The sequence below is a fragment of the Oryzias melastigma genome, linkage group LG5, assembly GCF_002922805.2.
Source record: "Oryzias melastigma strain HK-1 linkage group LG5, ASM292280v2, whole genome shotgun sequence".
Lineage (NCBI taxonomy): Eukaryota > Metazoa > Chordata > Actinopteri > Beloniformes > Adrianichthyidae > Oryzias > Oryzias melastigma.
Genome location: NC_050516.1, coordinates 9,841,314 through 9,863,225, shown reverse-complemented (window position 1 = coordinate 9,863,225; position 21,912 = coordinate 9,841,314). Strand labels below are relative to the sequence as shown.

The window sequence follows — 21,912 nt, the reverse complement described above, 5'->3', positions numbered from 1 at the left end:
GCTTCCGCTACGTCCAGGTTCTGATACGCCCAGGTTCCAATACCTCCAGGTTCTAATACATCCAGGTTCCGATACCTCCAGGTTCCGATACGTCCAGGTTCTGATACATCCAGGTGCCAATATGCCCAGGTTCTAATACATCCAGGTGCAAATACGTCCAGGTTCTGATACGTCCAGGTTCTGATACATCCAGCTTCCGCTACGTCCAGGTTCTGATACATCCAGGTTCTGATACATCCAGGTGCCAATACGTCCAGGTTCTGATACGTCCAGGTGCCAATACATCCAGCTTCTGGCAGTTCCAAACAGCAGAAAGCCGGAGATCATGAATCCAATGATGTAAACATCTTCACCGTCTTCCAGAGAGAGTTTCTACAGGCAGAAAATGCTCCATTTGCCCCTAAGGTCATTCACACATCCAGCCACATATGTACCCCCTGTTCTCCCTCTTCTCATGGTAGAGAAGCTTTGGTCAATCGCATTTGCAGCCCCGCCGATTAGATCCATAGATCTTGAAGATGAGAAAAGCAGAGTGCGGCCTCGAAACAAAGAGCCTTGGTTGAGAGATAGATAAGGGAGCTCAGAGAAGAGCGTCTGCTGGTGAGTGCCAGAAATAGAGATTTGTATAATGACTGGCATTGTAACCCTAGTAAGATCTTTTAGGAACAGCAAGGATTGGTGCATAGCAATTCCTATACTGTACTGCAATAGCTGCAGGCTTAAAAAAAACACCAGATTAAAGTCTTAGTCACACCTCCTCTACGACAGGTCGTAGTAAACACTTAAACCGCATTTGGAGGGAAGTAGGTAAAATGCTTTTTTATTTAATACCCCCCCAAATCCTGCAGATTTCTCAAGAGCTTGCACTTTTTGTGCACACACTTATCACTTGAAAAGAACTTGCATACTCCTGACTGTTAGAAATGAGGAAATTAGGCAGTCAGTGTAGTTTGTGTGGACATTCTACAGGTGTTAAACTCCAGGCCTCGAGGGCTGCTGTGTCTGCATGATTTCCAAATGTGCAAGCCATAGATTACCTGGCTCAGGTGTGTTCAGCCAATTAAAAGGTGCCAGAGCAGGGTATGTTGGAAAACATGCAGGAATGCGACCCTCGAGGCCTGGAGTTTGACACCCCTGGACTAGAGTATGCCTTAAGAACACCGTATGACTGCATCACCTGTACGACATAAGTGCGTGTAACACCGGGTTCACACTGGACGCGGAAGCGCCGCGAAGCGTCACGGAGAGTAGTGCGCGCGGAGTCCGCTCCGCTCTCCAGGTCACACCAGAGGGGAGAAAATGCCACAAGACACCATCCGTCGTCTCATTAGGAGCATGCCGCCAGGTTGCTCCTCAGACTGTACAACAGCTCAGGGATGCCCTCACACAGATCTGGGAGGAAATGCCACAAGACACCATCCGTCGTCTCATTAGGAGCATGCCGCCACGTTGTCAAGCATGCATACAAGCTGGTGGGGGCCACACAAGATACTGAAAAGCATTTTGAGTTGTAGAAATTAAGTTTAGAAAAAATGGACTAGCCTGCCACATCTTCATTTCACTCTGATGTTATGGTGTCTACACAATTGAGCCTCTGTAGACTGAAAACTTTTATTTCCATTAAAAGACTTTCATCCTTTTGTTCCTAAGACACTGCCCTGTCGTTATTTGTATAGATATCCAACTTCATATTGAGATCTGATATATCTATTGTGTTTCTGTAAAGTGCTCCTTTAATTTTTGTGAGCAGTGTATTACCCCATGTTTCTGCTAAGAGGAGCTGCACTCTGCCTCTCTCTTGTTGCTTTTTCACTCCCGAAACCCCGCGCCCCGCACCGGAGTCTGCTTTCTAGCCTATGTTGATCTTTGTGTGCATGTCTGTCTGTTTTGGTGTGTCTGTGCTCGCGCGTGACTGTGTGTGGGTGCTGCGATTGTATGTTTTTTTTTTATCTCTACAGTCTGTTTAGACACGAAAACAGGATCACATTTGTCAATTGCGATGTTTTATTGTGAAAAATTTGTACTATTTTGAAAATAAACCGGATTATCTCATGTATTTTGATTTAACTTCCTGCCAGAATTGACGCGGAACGCTCACGGACAAAATAAAGCAGACACCGAAATGATGCGCTGCACTGCACGGCCCTCCATGGAGGACCGTGCCGCTCCGCGCCTGGTGTGAACGACGCCATAGGTTAACAAGGGCGCCAAATGGAAGCAGCCTCCGTTCCGCGCCGCTTCCGCGTCAAGTGTGAACCCGGCATAACTTCCATATCCTTACAAATACCACATGATATCTTTACCACACACACCACAATAGTACGTTCCATTTTCATGACACATGGTCATACGAGCCTCTAGGGAGCTGTAAGACACACCTGAGCTCTCTTTAAGATGGGACTCTTTAGGACAACCTAAAAAGCATCTTTACAGGTGTCCGGGTGCACGCGAGTAAGGCTTTAGTTTCAATCAAAGTTGTATGTTTTGCTTCCACAAACAAGTTGGTTTCCTCTTTGGCTTCTGATTTTGGCTAAAGGTATCCACATCCAACATAACAGTGGGCCCTTAAACTCCAGACATGAGATAGTTTCAACCTTCTTGAACATGATCTGATAGATGGATGATCAGCAGTTCTGCTCCTCGACAAAAACTTAGAATGATCAAAACTTAGGTTTTAAATAAGAACCAACCACAGGAGCATCCCTGAAGGTGCTTTCACACCAAACGCGATTTGCATGCCCTGCCCCTCTTTTGCCCGTGGCAAATTCACTGTTTGTTGCCTGTCAAGAAATGTGTTTCTGAAGCTGCAGCCGCATGTGGGAGGAGCTACCAGCTCTGTCTGTGGATATCTCACTTAGAATGACACATGCAGAGGAATCAGGTTTATTTATTGTGAAGAGTTCTACAAAAACATCAGTAATCATGTCTCCATGTTTGGGTTTACATGATTATTATTCGCGACAGCTACTTCTGCAATGTTTCTGTGTCTCTGTGGCTGAGCTTGAAGGCTCACTGTTGCATATTAATCCAAGGGGGGAATAAAATTAGGAGACATTTTTCCTTTGTGGTGGAAATTTGCTAGATCCGATGGAATAAAGAAATGTTTGTCAAGCATTTTCAAGGGTGTTTATTCAACAGAGTAAAAGAAAAGAAAAACACGCTGCGCAGAGAGGAGTCTGCAGATTCTCTGCTTGTTAGGAGGGGCCAGCACCTTTTATACAGAAGCACAGACAAACTCTAATCAGGAACTTCAGATAGTGTTTTTAAGGTTTCATATCTAAAAATGGACAAGATGTTCCAATGAAGTCAAAATGTTTTAACATCATGATAGAATGCCCTGGCAAGAAACAAACACATCTTGTGACTTCTAACTGTGTACAAAAGTCGCTCACTAAATGTCATGGATGAAAACTAAGGAGGAAATGTAGAAATTCCATCACACCTTTTTTTTAATGTCTCATTGAGGCAGCAGCCTCTGCACCCCGCAGCAGCTCTCTGTCTGCCGGCATATCGAATGAGTGAGCTCTACTGCGGGAGCGAAAGCCGACGATCTGTCCAGAGTTTATCCCGGCTTCACCCCAAAGTAGCCGGATGAGTTCTACAAACCTGCGGCTCAAATGGGAAAAGGAAAAGTTGAAAGTTCTGGACAAAAACGCTGTCTTTGGAATCGTATTCTAGCAGCTGATCGAGTCATTGAAAGTTGAGTTCCTGATTGGCTGATGCAATGCAGCGACCTGCCAAACTTCAGGACATTTTGTCTGTGCCGCCCAATTCGTTCCTTGCCTCTCAAATCAGGCTGATGGCAGACTTTTGTGCCGCGCCCGTTGCTCAAATCGCGCCACAGGGCTCCAATGTGCCTCAGAGCGCGCCTGTTCCATTGATTAACATCGGAGCTGGCCCCCTCCGCCGCACAAATCACGTTCGGTGCACCTTTAAACGGTAAAACAATCCAAAAACAGCTTACTCTATTTGTTTCCATTGTTATAGTCTTATATGCAGTGGTAATAAAAATAAACCAGTTTAACAAAACAAAAAAATATAAAAAGATACAGTAGATGGCATTACTTGCAATAATGCTAGTGTGACTGCAGTAAACTGAATGTGGCTGCTGAAGATGCTAGTGCTGATAAATGAACATGCTCAAACTGATATCTATCTAGCATAATGCTAAAATATTAGCTAACTCCAAATTAACCTTAAAAACTAGAAAAATGTCTGAATTAGCCAAAACAGCTAGCTTAATTCTAGAATACTAGCCAACTGCAAGTTAGCCTTAAAAACTAGAAATATCCAATTTTGTCTAAATAGCAAGCTTAATGCTAAAATATTAGCTAACTAATTTTGGGTATTGATAATAAATTCCAGAAACGATTTGATTCGATTCACAAGAGCCTGGATCAATCCAATTCTGATTTTTTTTTTATTCTTTCGAGCCTCTTAATTCAATTTGATTCAATTCAATTTTGAGTTTACAGATTTACAAATATTTGTTTATAAATACATTAATAATCTACTATATGATTTGAATATATTTATATTAATTGATCCAGTTCACTTACTCTAAATGTATCAGTGAAATAATGAGATTGTTAATATCATCCAGTGTTACATGGATTCTCTAAAGGAGAAGTTCTAACTAAAATGTTCAGATCATTAACATTGGAAACATTGTTCTGCTTCTCCTGGAGGACGTTTCAGTTTGGACACTAGGTGGAGATCACACTATAGCATTACACCTTATTCCAGAAGAAGAAGAAAGAATGAGGAAAAAACTGTGTTTTAGATCACAAATAGTTACTATTAAAAAATATTTCCTTAAAGAGTTTGTAAAGTTCATGTCTGTGAGTTTATAAAGATGTTCATTTAGTCAGAATGTATGTTTAGGTCGACCGAACGTTAGCATTAGCCGTCTTATGGGAAAGTCCATTAAACGTTAGCATGAAGCTAGCAGACTTTAGCTTTATGTGCTAAATCGATCTATATTTTTATGAATTGATAATTGATCCATTACGTTTAGATTGATTCAAATCGATTAATGGATTTTATCAGCCCACCCATACAGCTAATGAATGTTTTTCCTGCAGGTGCTGCTCCTGATTGACATTGAGCTCTCCTATATCAACACTAATCATGAGGATTTCATTGGATTTGCCAAGTAAGACAGCGTCTTCTTGTTACATGAGCCTCATTGTGACTGCAAACGTCCTCTATCCAGTTTATGTCCCAATGCATATGATGTATTATGGTATTCTATGGGCTCTAATAAAAACAATTTCATGGATTAGTATGTTTAAACTAAACAACAGTAGTTATTAGCATGGACTAAAAAAATCATAAATATCAAGATCTGTATTCCCCATGTAACCACTTGGTTCTATCCAACAGTCATGATGGCTTTTGTGTCCAACAGAAAGACCTAAGAGAGCACAAACCATGCATGTGTTAGGTTATCAACACAATAACACATTCCATGTTGATGACTTGCAGTACCTTTCTTTGATATCTGAAAGGTCTTTTAGAGTTTAAAGTAATCACAGTACTGCCCTGTACTCCCCAAGCTGTGTTATGTCAGCATTTTTCTCATTTCCTTATCAGGAGCAGCAAACCTGCAACACAGTATCTGAATCAAAATAATCACTGTGTTTGTCAATGCACTGAACTCTAAAGCAATGCAAGTGTTTTGTAATAATGCTACATTTTAATTTGAAGGTTTATATGTCATGCTTTCTGTATCATAAAGAAAACAGTCATCAGATTCTGAAACTAGGTAATGAGGTTAACTGGATGAACAGCAGGAATGAGCAACACTACACCATGCCATTGTGCTATTAGCAAGCATTTCTGCTCAAGTGTTGGTGCTTTGTGTGAATAGACTGAGAGCAGGAAAGAGAAAACCTAAAGTTGATGTGAAGCTGGGTAACCAGCTGGATAACACACACTTTTGACAGAATTTAACTCACTCACCTTTTTAATCAATTCAAACTAAATTCAAATATATAAACACAAATCCTCCAAATTCCCCAAAACTAAATGAAAAAAAGTATTTTTATTCTAGTCTCTCTTGCTGTGTTCAAACCAACATTTCAAAGTCCAAAAACATAAATCACCAGGAAACGTTAGTCCAAAAATAAATGGAATGATCTCACCAGAATCCATGTGGATTCAGTTTCCTCCTGTAATCCGGTTATCCTTTATCATTCCTTCCTGGTGTCGCTCGTAGTCTTCCACCAGCCGTATTTCCTCCCCTGACAGCTGCAACTTTTCTCCTTTAATTCTCTTGCTGGTGACTCCGCCCACATCCTCCAGAATTCAAATAAGAAAACAAAGAATTCTAAACAGTATTTATTAGGGCTGTGAATGTTGACCCGTTAACGTGCACAATGAATAAAACGTGGTTAACTCGTTAATATTTATTAATTGCCCTCAGGCGTCCTGCTGTGCAGCTGTGAGATCAGCGTAATAAAACTCTGTCTAAAATGAACTTAAGCTTTTTTTTATTTGTTTTTATTAAATTAAAGAGATAATATGGCATTTATTTGTAGTTTTTGGACAAAACCGATCTTCTATTTTAATAAATAAGGCAGAGAAAAAAAGCACTTTTCATACTATGGGAAACTCGAAGCGCCTAACATTTAAAAACAAAAACATATACAGTTAAAATCAAACCCACCCTTCCCCCCTCCCCTCCATTGACACATACAACCCATACTTCTAAAAATAATTTCTAAATGAAAATTGTAAATACACAGCTCTGCTGTGAGGAAACAGTATTGAGGATTCTATCATACCAGGAGCCACTTTGGTCACAGGAACATCACCACGGCACCCACCCAGACCGGGACAGCCACGGAGTCCACTCCACAGCTGTGAGGCTGCAGTGCAGGACTCCAGCCGCCCCAGCAAGGGCGAGAACCACGGCAACGATATTCCTGTAATATTACTCGCCGTTTCTTGGTACTCTGTTAGGCTGGGCTTGTGAGACACTATAAGCTAGGAGGGAGTGTAAAGGAAGGCTTGATGGGGAATGAACGAGGCTAACTTTCAACAGTCCCATCCACGATTCACAGGTGAATTACTAATGCATTCCTGCTGCTCTACAGAAACTATTTGTTAAAAAACTACAAAAACTTTTTAATTTAGTCTAAAAATGGCTTAATCATAATTAAAAGACCACTGAAAACAATTTAGCCTTATGTTCATGGACTGATTGAAAAGTGCAGTTTTGAACTGGTTCATTTAATGGTTTAGGTGTAAGGCAGTTCAGCATCTTCTGTGTTTTCCTGTACATGTCTCATAGCAGAGGGAATACTGTTGTTGATGGAAGTTTGTTGAACCTTTCTCCTGGCAGTGCTCAGCAAAGGACAGCTGCTAATGCCACCAAGAAGAGAGTCATTCCCAACCAGGTCAGGGACCCTGTGCAGCAGCTCTGCTGTTCTACACTTTTCCCAGCATGCTCCTCACCTCTCCCCTTTCGTACATTTTCTTCTTGTATTTGTTCTTCTTTTTCTAGATGGTATCACGAATACAGGATTTAATTATGATTTAAATATTGGTTAGCTAAAGGCTCAAACTGGTATGGGCTATATGCACAACCTACTTCCGCATGCAGTCTTTGAATGCTCAGTCCTGTCCAGTCGGTGCCGTGGGCTATTGTTAATGTGGAAATAGCGGAGTGTTTGGACTTTAAAAGATGTCTTTTAGAGCTAACAAGAGTCACTATAAATGATGTTAGGGATTGTATTTGTCGTCCTACATAGCAAACTTCAAAGGTAACTTGCTAATGCTAATGTTTTTAGCGCATGCTTACGAGCGACCAGCTCTAAAACTGATGGACATTTTTATTTGCGACACGTTATTGGTGCAGTCAAGATGCAGACCTTCATGCATTGTTTCATGTATTTTATGTGAATCCAAAGCTAAACGTCGCAGTGTTCAATGTTGTGTTGCTGTGGGGGCTCTTGTGTAGGTGATCCGCAGAGGCTGGCTCACCATCAACATCAGCATCATGAAGGGAGGCTCCAAAGACTACTGGTTTGTTCTGACTGCAGAGTCTCTGTCCTGGTACAAAGATGAAGAGGTAGGTCAGCTGAAGCATGCAGCCTGTTTTCATTCTGTTTGCTATTTAGAATTCGGAATACAATTGATTGATTATTTGTAGAAGTCATTTGTCAGGATGAATTTGCACCAATTTACTTGATAAGTTTAAGATTCATTTGATGAGTTGATGTATTTCATGTCATTGTGTGTCAGGAAAAGGAGAAGAAGTACATGCTGCCTCTGGACAACCTGAAGCTGAGGGATGTGGAAAAAGGCTTCATGTCCAGCAAGCACGTCTTTGCCATCTTCAATACAGAACAGAGGTGGACTCGTCTTGACAATATCATGTTCGTCTTTAATCTTTCTGATTTGAGCTGAGCTGTTGTGTGTGCGCCCCCCAGGAATGTGTACAAAGATCTGCGTCAGATCGAGCTGGCCTGTGACACCCAGGAGGAAGTGGACAGCTGGAAGGCCTCCTTCCTCAGGGCTGGTGTCTACCCGGATAAAGGCCAGGTGCAAAGACATGTCTTCACTTGCTCTCATGCACAGAATTTACTGGGTTTAGTGTAATTGTGGACTCAAATATGTTCTTGGTGTAATGATACATGAAGTAAATAATCTGTAGCCGCTATTGATCCATTTATAGATATTGTTTTAAATCAATAATGTTATGTATTTATAAATTAAGTCCAACAGCTAAAAATAAATTCAAGGGCTGCTTTGTCATAGTGGTGACTTTTGTCTCTGTGAGGTCACAGTCATATACAGCGTTCACACTAAATGCGCTTTGTGCGTCAAATTTAGTGCTCAACCCTCATCCAAAATTGTGTTAATAAATACTACTACTGCATGTGGGAGGAGCTAAGGTTTAAAGATTTTTGTCTCATCGCTACATGAAATGTAGCCACGAGGGGGCCCAACCCAGGGTCTCATTGTGCCCGTCCCAAGCCCGGATAAATACAGAGGGTTGTGTCAGGAAGGGCATCCGACGTAAAATCTTGCCAAATCAAATATGCAAATCAGACCTACGAAATCCATACCGGATCGGTCGAGGCCCGGGTTAACAACGACCGCCATCGGTGCTGTTCACCGACAGGGTGCCGGTGGAAATTGGACTACTGTTGGTGGAAGAAGGAGAGGAGGAAGGCGGGTTCGTAGGGAGAGAGAGAAGAGGAAAGTCACTAGTGTTGGACTGAGAGTTGGGACTTTGAATGTTGGAACTATGACAGGAAAGGGTAGAGAGTTAGTGGACATGATGCAGAGGAGAAAGGTAGACATACTGTGTGTCCAGGAGACCAGGTGGAAAGGTAGCAAGGCTAGAAGTTTAGGAGCAGGGTTCAAGTTGTTCTATCATGGTGGAGATGGGAAGAGAAATGGAGTAGGAGTTATCCTAAAGGAGGAGTTTGTTAGGAGTGTTGTGGAGGTAAAAAGAGTGTCAGATAGAGTGATGAGTCTGAAGATAGAAATGGAGGGTGTCATGTTCAATGTTGTTAGTGGGTATGCCCCACAGGTAGGATGTGAGCTGGAAGAGAAGGAGAAGTTCTGGTTGGATCTTGATGAAGTGATGATGAGCATCCCTGGAAATGAGAGAGTTGTCATTGGTGCAGATTTCAATGGTCATGTTGGTGCAGGAAACCGAGGTGATGAGGAGGTGATGGGCAGGTTTGGTATCCAGGAGAGGAATGTAGAAGGACAGATGGTGGTTGATTTTGCAAAAAAGATGGAAATGGCGATAGTGAATACATTCTTTGAGAAGAGACAGGAACATAGAGTGACCTATAAGAGTGGAGGTAGAAGCACACAGATAGACTACATCTTGTGTAGACGGTGTAATCTGAAGGAGATCAGTGACTGTAAAGTAGTGGTTGGTGAGAGTGTTTCCAGACAGCACAGGATGGTGGTGTGTAGAATGACTCTGGTGGTGAAGAAGATGAAGAAAGAGAGGGCAAAGGCAGAGAAGAGGACAAACTGGTGGAAGCTGAAAAAAGAAGATTGTTGCATGACTTTTAAGAAACAGTTGAAACAGGCTCTGGGTGGTCAGGAGGTACTCCCAGATGACTGGATAACTACAGCTAATGTGATCAGGGAGACAGGTAGGAGTGTACTTGGTGTGTCATCAGGAAAGAGAGTTGATAAGGAGACTTGGTGGTGGAATGAGGAGGTGCAGGAGTGTATACGGAGTAAGAGACTAGCTAAGAAGAAGTGGGACACTGAGAGGACTGAGGAGAGTAGACAGGAGTACAGGGAGATGCAGCGTAAGGTGAAAGTAGAGGTGTCAAAGGCCAAACAAAGAGCTTATGATGACTTGTACGCTAGGTTGGGTAGTAAGGAGGGAGAGACTGACCTGTACAGACTAGCAAGGCAGAGAGATCGAGATGGGAAGGACATGCAGCAGGTTAGGGTGATCAAGGATAGGAATGGTAATGTGGTGACAGGTGTCAGTGGTGTAATGGAAAGATGGAAAGAATACTTTGAAGAGTTGATGAATGAAGAGAATGAGAGAGAACAAAGAGTAGAAGAGGTGACGGTTGTGGAGCAGGAAGTAAGAAAGATTAGTAAAGGTGAAGTGAGAGGGGCTTTGAAGAGGATGAAGAGTGGAAAGGCTCTTGGTCCTGATGATATACCTGCTTGGTGTGAACACCTCAGTCCTACTGTCCTTACGGGTGGATGTGGGCTGCCTGTTGGTGAAAAATGGTCAACGGGACAAGCAGGTGACCCGCACGAAAAATGAAAGCTGTAGACGGTTCATTTAACCTGCAGAGGGAAAATATTTGTTTACATGTTTTATACAGGTGTGCTGCAGGCGACAGGTTGTAGTGAACACTTACATATTAGGGTTCAGGTGGGACTCAGGTGTGTAGTAAAGATTTTTCTTTTTCTTTACCACCCAAGAAGCCCGTTAGTCCTGTTCATGTGATACGTGCGCCTGACTGTTAGGAATGAGGAAATTATTCAGTCAGCAGCGAATTTGTCCCTTGAGGTGGACGTACAAACCTCAAGAGAACTGTAAGACACTCCTGCTCTCCCCTTAAGATAAACCCGACAACCCAAAACCCTGCTGCACCTGTACAGGTCAGCCCCTGTAGGGGTCACCTGTACTGGTGGATGGGAATAAGACTTTAAATATTTTTTCAAACAGAAGCACTAAAATAGATTCACCACAGTCTGATATAAAAAAAATCTGGTTCTCTATGAGGTTCTGTCTCTGGGGAGAGACTCTTCATGGATCCGTGTCTTTGTACTAACTTTCTGTTCCCTCTTTTTCCAACCTGTGGTTCTTCAGACAGAAAATGAAGACTCTTTGAATCAGAGTGACACGGTGTCCATGGACCCACAGCTGGAACGTCAGGTGGAGACTATCCGAAATCTGGTGGACTCTTACATCAGCATCGTCAATAAGTCCATCAGAGACCTCATGCCCAAGACCATCATGCACCTCATGATCAACAATGTATGGATGCTTGCTGGTCTACTCTCATCTTCTGCTTCTACACATTTTCCTGCAGATTTGATGCCTCAGCACTGGAAGCAGATGAGGAAAGCTCTAGTGGGTTATGGGGTTATTGTTTAGAGACTGGTAGAGAGCATAGCTGATGGAACAGACTGACGAGTCTGAGCATGGCTAGGAAACGAGGTCCAGAATAAGATGGAATTTTGACTTTTGTTGTTTAGGATCAATAAACTGGAGTTTCATAGATTTGTTTGGGTTGTTCTCATACCATCAGGTATTCCTCTTTTCCTCTCCAATATTCAGACGAAGGACTTCATCCACTCCGAGCTGCTGGCCTACCTGTACTCGGCTGGAGACCAGGGCAGTCTGATGGAGGAGTCAGCGGAGCAGGCTCAGAGGAGAGATGAGATGCTGAGGATGTATCATGCTCTTAAAGAGGCCCTCCTCATCATCGGAGACATCAGCACCACCACCATCTCTACCCCAGTGCCTCCTCCTGTTGATGACACCTGGATCACCAAAGAACCAAGGTGACAAACATGGGAAATATAGATTATCTGCCAAAAAACGACAAGTGAAGGATGAAGTGGTAAAACCTGGTCACTTCCTGCTATAGGCACATGCTGTTTCCATATGAAAAAAGTTCTGCTTACACTTTCTTTCAAACAAATCAGGATTTGCAGTGTGGGGTAAAACGGCTCACACTTTGCAAACTCCTCAGATTTTACGACAAATAAAGTTTAATATAAGAATTGGAAACTATTTTATATTAATTATATACCACTTTATTGACAAGGAAAAGTGAATTGAGATTAACAACTTCTGTAGAGAAAATCTAAGCCAAAACAAGCAGCAATGTACCTAAAATGAGTTTGACAGAAGATGTGCAGCCAATCACACATTCAAGTACTAGTTACTGTATGATTCATTCGATTAGGAAAAAAGTGTTTCCACTGCAGTTTTGTGAAGTATGTCCATTTAAATACACCTCAAAAACCTTTTAAATAAATCAGTTGTTTTCAATTCAGTTTTCTGTATTTCTCAGGGGCAGAGCACATGCAATGAGCCAGAATGAGCCCACCGCCTATTTTTCATCTGTTGTCCCTGGACGGATGTCAAAATTGTCACAAAAAAAGCTAAAAACAACAAATAAAAATAGAATTTAATATATCAATAAAAAGGATATACAATGAAAATATTTTGATAAAAAATACATACTTTCTAAAACATTCAAATAATATGTAAAAGTAATAATGTAATAGTGTAATAATGTAAAAGACCTAATTGCAGAACATGTGCAGAAGGGGGGTGGGTTCATATTAACATTCAGTGTGAACACGTTAGCTGTGAGTCAGTTTCTGATGTTCTTTCTAAACAGATTGTATGTGGCGGCCTCCCTAAGACTTTTGAGGACAGTGTTCCATTGTTGTGCTGCTGTTGTTGAGGAGGGTTGTGGTGTTTTCATTAGGCAAATGTATCTTCCTAAAATTCAATTTGTGCAATTTCATAGTCAATAGAACAGCAGCTAGTGACAGCAGATTAGGTTTTTGTTTTGTGTAATTTTTGTATTTTTTGACAGTAAATGACTTTTGGAAAAGGCAGCATGATTGTAGCAGCCTTGATGAAGAGGCTGAGACGTTTGGATCCACATAAAACATGGTTTAATGAGAGCAAAGAGCAGGTAAACACAGGAAACAGACCAGGATCAGAGCACAGGAGCGAGGCAGGAGGAGAATAAAACAAGCAGGGGTCAAACACAGAGGCAGCAGAGAAGACCCGCTCAGACTGATGCACTGGAGAACAATTCAAGACTCCACGTGGAGCCGAGTGGAGAGCAGGGTTAAATACTTGGAATATATATATATATAAAAAAAAGCCCTACTTTGAGGATTTTACCATCTTCTGCTTTTGTCACAGCCCTCCCCCGTCTTCCCGCCATGCCAACTCAACAACACTCCCCCCTAACCGACCCCCAGCAGTACGAGGACCGACCCCGGCTCCTCCGTCTCTCAACCCTTCGCCGGCATTTGGAGTCCCGCCTGTACCCTCTCGTCCTGGTCCTGTCCCGGCTCACATGGGGGAGGCCAACTCTGCTGCAGCCCCTCTTGTACCGTCAAGGCCAGCGCGTGTGCCCCCATCGCTGCCCCCCGGGATTCCCAGGTAAAACCTCTCCATCACTGAGGCTCGCACAAACTCAGATGTTGAAAAGCTGAATGTGATTAGTGTGCCAAATTTGCTCCTTGATGTTTGTCCAACAATGTGTTCTGAAACTTGACACTGCGGACATGTTTTGGAGGAGTCACCGTCTAAAGTGTCAAGCCTGATCGCTACATGGAGGCATTAACTGCACCATGCATTTACAGTAAATGGAAGACACAGATGTCGAGAGATCAGGTTTATTCATTTTAAAAGGGCCATACCATGAAAAACCAACTTTTTGATCTTTTAAGAGTCTTACACTGTTCATTCTTCACTATAAAGAACCCCAAAGTGGTATTTTGATCCATTAACACATTTCTGAGTAATCCCCTAAAAACCTGGAGCCCCTCCCATACCCACGAAAACCAGCAGGTTCTCATGTGCTTACATCACAAGTTAAGAAACTCCCCCTCCAGGAAGAGTCTGCTCCGCCCCCAGGCTAACACAAACACTGTTTCTCCAAAGCTAGCGGTGATCAGCGATCGACGAATTGGGAGAACTGGTTTGAACATGGATTATTGAGCAAAGGCAGAAAGGTACGCGCCTACAGGAAAATAATCCACATTAAAGTTAAAAGGATTTTTGTTCCAGAGAATAATGAAACTCCAAAGAGAATGGAAACGTTCGCAGCTATTGCTAATCAGTACAATGTTCTCATCATTTCACTCAGTCCTGAAATGTTCCTCTGGTATTGTCTGCATTCTGGGACTGAATTTCACAGCAAAATGAACCCATCAGCCATCACCATTCTGTCTGTGAACGGTGGGACACTAAAGGCAGATACACAGTATGCGCATCCATCTTTGCAAAAATGTGGATGTTTGTTTTCAAACGCAGACACGCTGCCGAGGCTGGCTCCAGGATGACCTCGGGAAATGGGCGGCACCCACAAGTGGTGAAAGGCGGAGTCTCAGTGAAAACAGTTTAAAAAAAACAAAAAACTAATATTTCATAAATGATTGGCTCTTTATTGTTCCAAAGGTAATATATGATCATAAATGGGGATATAGTTTACCCGGAAAGGCTTAAGAACATGGGCCCTTTAAAGAGCTCTACAAAAGCATCAGTAATCCTGTCTCCACGTCTGGGTTCATGAGATCATTCAGAGCACGCCCGGTTCTGGGCTGCATGGTGCCCCAGGCAAAAAACTAATTTGGTGCTACTTGCAGGGTCTGATATTCGTACGTTTCAGTTGGGGCTCGAACCGGGTAACTCTTCACTTAACAGCAAACACCCTGACCTGACCTGACCTAACTGACCTGACTGCACCACAGATCTGCCGGTATTCAAGAGGAAAGTAGGGGCATTGCAAGTGGAGGGGGTTGAAAAAAATAGGTTCGACCAAAATGCAGGGGTGAAAGAATTTCGAAGCAACTTTATATAAGTAACCTCTGCTTTGAACCTTTGTTTCTCCTCTTCCTTTTTTCATCCTTTAATGTTTAAGTTTTTAAAAAGCAGTAACCCAGACAGCAGGACAGGAAGGGAGGGGCACTGTACTGCAGAGTTATTGATTACGTCAAACTTTTGAGCTATTTTATTTACGTTTTATTAATTTTTATATCAAATAAATGGTGCGTCAAACTGAAAAGAAAGAAATGAATACGTAATCGTTGTGATTTGGTGCCCCTGTGCTCAGGGCGGGCCCTGATTCAGAGACTCTCCCAGTACGGTGAGCTTCACCATCTACTGCAGCACCTGCAGCTTTCAGCGGTACTTCTGTCTCTCTGTGACCCAGTTTGATGACTTGCTGTCCCTCATTAGTCCGAGTAGGAAAAAAACAAGAATAAAGTTAGAGGAACTTTTTATTATTGTCTCCATCCAAATAAGAAAACTATCATTAAGTTCAGGACAAGAACGAACCTCCATGTTGGCTTTGGGCTCCACCACTGATCACATCACCAACTCATCATAGGCTAACGCTGAGTCTCTGATTGGTTGATGTGACGCGTCATCTTTGCCAAAGTTTAGATAATTGAACTCTGGACGCACCACGGCGCCCCAATCGCACTGCAGAGTCACAGACGGGGTTCCTGCCCCCCATGAAGAAACTTTTCTAGATGATCTATTCTCTGGGGGTAGTTGCTCCTGTCAGTTGTCATTGCTGGTGGCGGGTTTGATCTGGGAACCATTTCATGTTTTTTTCATCTCTTTCCCTCCCCAACACCTCCTTGTCTCCCCTCACACAGCAGAAGACCACCAGCTGCACCCAACAGGCCCACGGTGGTCCGGCCGTCAGAGCCGTCGCTGCTCGACTAGAAGCTCCCAAACCTTTCCTGTCACCAGCCACTCTGTTTGCCTTTAGTCAGTCGAGTCTTTTCGCTGTAACCTCAGACTGGTGTCAGCTGTAATCATAGAGTGAGCCGTTCACAAGCATTATAAATCTGGTTTCAGTTTGTTCTGTCACTCAATGAAGATGAAAAGGGACAAAGTTGATTCAAAGTTGCTTCTAAAAACTTTCATTTAAAGTTGTGTTTTTATTAACAGTATAAATAACAAACTTGTTTTTATTGATCAAATCCAGAGACAACTGTTTTATACCTGCTTTTGTTTCATCAGTTACTTTACTAAATATCTTCATTTGCTTAATATTGGATCAAATTTATCCTAAAACTGATTCAAATTGTTGAATTCAGGCTCGTCGATGTGATTTATTTTCTGTTTTAGTAAATGTGTTTCTACTTTTTCTTGTAAGGATAAACAGAAGTATAAGACAAAGATGTGTAAGTCAGTACATTTCCTTCAAATATTCATCCTTATTGGAAGTGTTTTTATTAAAATGACATTTAAAACTAAAGCCATTAAACAGTCATAAAGCCACAAGAAAATATGAGGTAAATAAAAAAACTGTAAGTACTGATATATGCTGCTTCCTAATTCGCTTTTGTGTTTCTGTCAAACAGTTCAAAATCTTTGTACAAAACTGAAGGTGATGTGTCTAGATTTTACTCAACAATACTAAGAAAAACATAACCTACTCCCAATAAGTTCAGGATATTGTCAAATACTCTGTGAACTTCATAAACTCCCCGTTTGTTTCATGTCACAGATTGTCAGGGTAGGGAGGTAGTTGTATTGAGTTGACATCTCAGTGTTTTCCACATGATAGTCTCACTGTCTACAGTGTGGGCGCCGTGGTGCAGCAGTAGAGCGGTCGGCCTTCTTGATCAGAAGAATGCAGATCCAATTCCCACCTTGCCCATCCATGTGTCAAAGTGTCCAAGGGCAAGACACTGAACCCCACGTTACCACTGGTGGAAGGTTGGCACCAGAGTTCAGCAGAGGAGCCAAAGATAACCTGTGGCGGGCCAAATTTGGCCTGCAGGCCCAACTTTGAGCACCCATGGTTTACAGACGAACCATTCACATCCGACTCCACCGCTTCGACTGGAATGACAGATGACCGTTCATTTGAATCATCTGTCTGTCAGTTCTCTGGAACTACTCCAACCATTGTTGCCCGCCTCTTACCCTAAATGTAATACTCCTGGGGGACTTTAATCTTCACATTGACTGTTTAAATAACACTCTCACTAAGGATTTCATATCCTCCCTGAACGATTTTGGCCTCACCCACCCACATCAAAGGGCATGTACTGGATCTTATCTGCTGTTCAGGCGTCTCACCAGCAGCCTGTAAAGCGGACTCCCTTCCATTTTCAGATCACATGCTACTAACTTTTAAGGCCAACATTTCAGTCTCCAAATCCAACCCTCCATGCGACACAAGCTATCGCAAAATAAATGATATCAATATGGACCACCTATCTTTGGATGCTGACAACCTCCCCAGTCCTGACAATCTTCATACCCCTGATGAACTTATTCCATATTAGAATAACCACCTCCTTAACCTTCTGGACATCCACGTCCCTCTTAAAACAAGAACTGTCTCTTTTAATCTTACTGCCCCCCTCAGGAAATTAAAATCAAAAGGACGCCAGCTTGAAAGACTCTATAGGAAAACTGGACTCTATCCATAAAGACATGTACTCCAGCCACCTTCTCCTCTACAAAGACTCCATCGCATCTCCAAATCTACATATTTCTCCAGCTTAATAAACTCAAGTGAAGGAAGCTCCAAGGTCCTCTTCTCAGTACTCTCTAAGATTACAGAACCTCCAAATTCATTTCTTCCTCATCTAAACTCCTCAGATTTCTGCAACACCCTCACATCCTTTTTTACCTCCAAGATAGAATTCATCCACCAGCAGCTCATACCTACTGCTGGTCCTAACCTACCCCCACTATTACCATCAACTCCTCATAGTTCACATTCAGTATTTGATCTACCATCAGTCTCAATCTCCAAACTCATCCAGAAATCTAAAACCACAACATGTCAACAGGACCCATTTCCCACTCCTCTTGTCAAGGCTACCCTCCACTCACTGTCGCCTCTTATCACCAGCACCATCCAGGCTTCCCTCCAGACTGGAACAGTCCCCTCTGTCCTTAAAGCAGCATCTGTCACCCCCACTCTGAAAAAACCTGGCTCCGATCCCACTGACCTCAATAACTTCCGTCCCATCTCAAATCTTCCGTTCATTTCCAAAAGCCTTAACAGTGGCAACAGTGTTTCTGTTGCCACTCAACTCCATTCACACCTTTCCAGCAATAAGTTATATGAACAATTCCAGTCAGGCTTCCGCCCACTCTATAGTACTGAAACAGCTCTCCTCAGCCCTTCCCACTTGCCTCCCTTACCTGCTGCCTTCTCTCAATAAAATCCTGGTTCACCTCTAATTTCCTCAAACTAAGCAACAATAAAACTGAACTTCTACTGGTAGGCACCAAGTCCACTCTTAGTAAAAATAAATAATTGCGTCATCTCTTTCAACAACTCCCTCCTTCTTCCCTCAAGTTAAAAGCCTGGGTGTCATCTTGGACAGCACTCTTTCTTACACTTCTCACTTCAACAATTCACTCGGACTGCCTACTTCCACCTCCAGAACATCCGCCGTCTTCGCCCTTCCCTCAGCCCTCATTCCACGTCATACTAGTCCACAACCTCGTCACATCTCGCCTGGACTATTGTAACTCTCTTCTGTTTGGACTCCCACAAAAAACTCTCCAGAAACTTCAGCTGGTCCAAAACTCTGCTGCCTGCATCATCACACAGAGTCCTTCCTTCCACCACATCACACCCATACTCAAGCAGCTTCACTGGCTACCCAACAGCCCCCGGATCACTTACAAAATCCTCCTCCTAACCCACAAAGCCATCCATAACCTCGCCCCGCCATATCTCTCAGACCTACTTCAAGTGGCCACTCCCACCCGCTCCCTCAGGTCTTTGACCACCCTCCAGCTCGTCATCCCCACCACTCGCCTTGTCTCCATGGGGAGCAGGGCATTCAGTCGCTCTGCCCCACAACTCTGGAACTCCCTCCCCTCTGACCTCCGGACTATAGACTCACTCCCTCTCTTCACCTCCAGCCTCTAAACACATCTTTTCGGACTGGCCTGCTCTTTATGGGTGCAATGCACTTGTCTTTTTAAACTTTTAAACTTAACTTTACACCTGTGTTTTATATTTGTGCTTTTATCCCTGTTCAGTGACCTTGAGTTTCTTGAAAGGCGCCTGATAAATAAAATGTATTATTATTATTATTTCACCACATGTACCAACATGAAACATTAAAACTTCACCAGGAAATTGTTTGCCACAAACAGGAGAGGTAGGCTAAAGAAAAAACAATAATAAAGAGGTTTTTTTTCCACCCAATAACTGTGGTTAATTCAAATGTTGGAGAGATTGGCACAATAAATAATGATGAGAGTAAATAAGTTAAGGTTCAGAACGCTAAAGCTTAAACAAGCTGGAGCGATCCCACAATGTTATAGGCCTTAAGGTGAACAACGGAAACATGCCTAGAAAAAGATTTCCGTTCCCTCGTCTGGGCACTACATTTTATCTGCATTTTTATTTAGACTTTCCACATGAGTACATATGCCACGATTTGGGAAATACCGTGTATAATATACGGCAAAACCGGTTTTTGCGTGCATTTAATACGCGCGGTCCTAAACGTGTTAAATGTGTTTTCCACGTTTGACACGTCCCCTGGTGGAGGCGTGAGCATCACAGACAGCCCCACAAACGAACAATTTGCTTTTCTAACCCTAACCATAACCGTAATCCTAACCTTAACCAGGAACGACGTCATTTAGAAAAGAGCCGGAGGATATCTGGCCACGTGATCAAAACAAAACCTAAAAAGTCGTGTATATTGTACGCCGGCGCAACCTATCCTCTACCATTGCGTATCATATGCACGCAAAAAGGGGTTTGGCGTATATTATACACGGTATTTCAGAGTGCAAAGTCGTGGAATATGTACGCATTTTACTGCGACTGTGTTGACTTTCCACTTCTGGACTTTGGGTTAAAAGTTCTCCGCGTGTTTTCCTGCTGTATTTTTGTAATCAGTAAGTTGGTACTACTTACGGTGCCAGTGGATTCATTCTGTTGACATGTGCGCCGCGGTATGGGTCACATGTAATTTCATTGCTCTAATAATATAATAAAACTACTAAACTCAGTTGATTTCTGTCCTTTATTTAGGGTATAAGAACATTTCCCTCATTTGCTTTTTATTTTCTTTTACCAGAAATGTAATTAGAGTTTTCTGAACTGATGCTGTATTTAACCTACCATTATGATTATCATTCATATTTGCTTTCACGTACAAAGAGACATTTTAGTCAACCCCCCGCCCCATAATGTTAGGCTTATTTTCTCTTTGTGTTTTTAGATTAGTGATTCTCCTATTCCAGGGGTCAGCAACCTTTAACAGTAAAAGAGTCCTTTGTTCACGTTTTCTACTGATGAAACCTAGAAGGAGCTGCATAGTCTTACTCTAGCCTTTAAGAAATTTGGATTTGCATTCATGACCTTCTGTTTTAATAAATCATATGAATTATATCTATTTTTTGGCACGAACAAAAGTAAAAATATAAAAAGAACCTAACATCTTTCAAAATGTGATTTCTATTTTTATGTGTGACAGAAGAACAAATCACTTATTTTCAAAATAAAAGACGCTCTGTGCCAAACAGGATCATCTCAGTGCAGCTAGTAACCAATGTTGTGCAGCATAAGATAATATGTGCTTTTAACTTATCAAAGATCCAAGTTTTTACCAAAGTTTTCCATATAAAATCTGTTCATTCTGGAGGTAGAATTGATCAACCAAGACGTCTTCAGGTCAACAGGATGTAAAAACCTACATAGTTTATCATCTATGTGAACCTCAGACATCAATTTATACATTTAACTAATATAAAATAAAGAATTGATAACCAAGTAATTATTACTTAAAAAAATGCTATTTTCTTTTTTTATTTTTAATTTTTTTTGTTCTTTTCCCCTTTGTCCTCAGTAGTCTTACACTGCTGGGTTTTATTATTTTAGTTTGGATCTTGGTAGTCTTAGTTTGCAGGCTTTGTTTATTTGTTTTCTTTAGGTAGTTTTGGTTAGACTTGCAGTCTTTAGCTGCTTGTGAAAAACTCAGAGGATGTTCTATACACACTGTATGGGAAGACAATGGTATTGAGGTAACAGAAACACCTCATTCAGTGTTTTTCCATTTGGTGGTCTCTCTACAATGTGTTTTACTTGTTGGAGCCAAAACCAAAGAATTCTTAAAGAAAAACCTTTTCAAAACCTGAACCCCATAGAGCACATCTGGGACCAGCTGGAACAGAGACTGGAAGATCAGACCTCCAAGTGACCTGCAGATCTGCATGTAGAACTTGTGGAAGAGTGGAACCTCTCAGAACATCATCGTGAGTCTAGAGAGGAGCAGGAGACGTCACTGTCAAGCTGTCATTGCAGGAAACGGAGGAAATACCAGCTAATTACATGGTCAGTTTTTGATATTTGGAGCTATTTTTAGATGATAACTATCAAACTAATGAAAACAGTGTTTCTTCTCACTCATTAGTAGTAACATCAAAGGGAATGTTGATGCTCAAGCTGAATGACATGCTATCAAATACCATATGAACATGTTAGGAATGTGGGCGTGGTTAACAAAAAATAAATAAGTTGCCTTGGAAATCCAGAAATAAACTTCAGCAGATTTTTCTAAGAATCATAAAAAGTTGTTTGTCACCTCCAGAAGAACAAAACATAAAATGTCTAATATGGAGATAAAAAACAGCAGCTTTGATAAGTATTTTTTAATGAATTTGTTGCATGCAGATCAGACCAAATCTTGGAG

General features: G+C 42.1%; 2 protein-coding genes across 11 annotated transcripts in view; both read left to right on the top strand.

Moving 5' to 3' along the window:
- The window catches only part of dlgap4b (discs, large (Drosophila) homolog-associated protein 4b), a 707,978-nt gene that overhangs the window by 78,648 nt on the left and 607,418 nt on the right, over window positions 1-21,912 (top strand). The gene's annotated exons all lie outside the window — the stretch shown is intronic.
- The window catches only part of LOC112145516 (dynamin-2), a 44,869-nt gene that overhangs the window by 21,687 nt on the left and 1,270 nt on the right, over window positions 1-21,912 (top strand). For 2 of the 6 annotated variants that reach the window (XM_024270797.2, XM_024270795.2), the window contains exons 12-20: window positions 5,085-5,155; window positions 7,349-7,403; window positions 7,967-8,077; window positions 8,251-8,360; window positions 8,439-8,550; window positions 11,321-11,488; window positions 11,792-12,018; window positions 13,406-13,648; window positions 15,877-16,546. In XM_024270797.2, the coding sequence (XP_024126565.1) occupies window positions 5,085-5,155; window positions 7,349-7,403; window positions 7,967-8,077; window positions 8,251-8,360; window positions 8,439-8,550; window positions 11,321-11,488; window positions 11,792-12,018; window positions 13,406-13,648; window positions 15,877-15,943 (1,164 nt within the window). In that variant the 3' untranslated portion in view covers window positions 15,944-16,546. Of the gene's footprint in view, window positions 1-5,084; window positions 5,156-7,348; window positions 7,404-7,966; window positions 8,078-8,250; window positions 8,361-8,438; window positions 8,551-11,320; window positions 11,489-11,762; window positions 12,019-13,405; window positions 13,649-15,873; window positions 16,547-21,367; window positions 21,555-21,912 lie in introns of those variants that run through there. The other 4 variants (XM_024270799.2, XM_024270794.2, XR_002919087.2 and 1 more) reach the window with 3 other exon arrangements.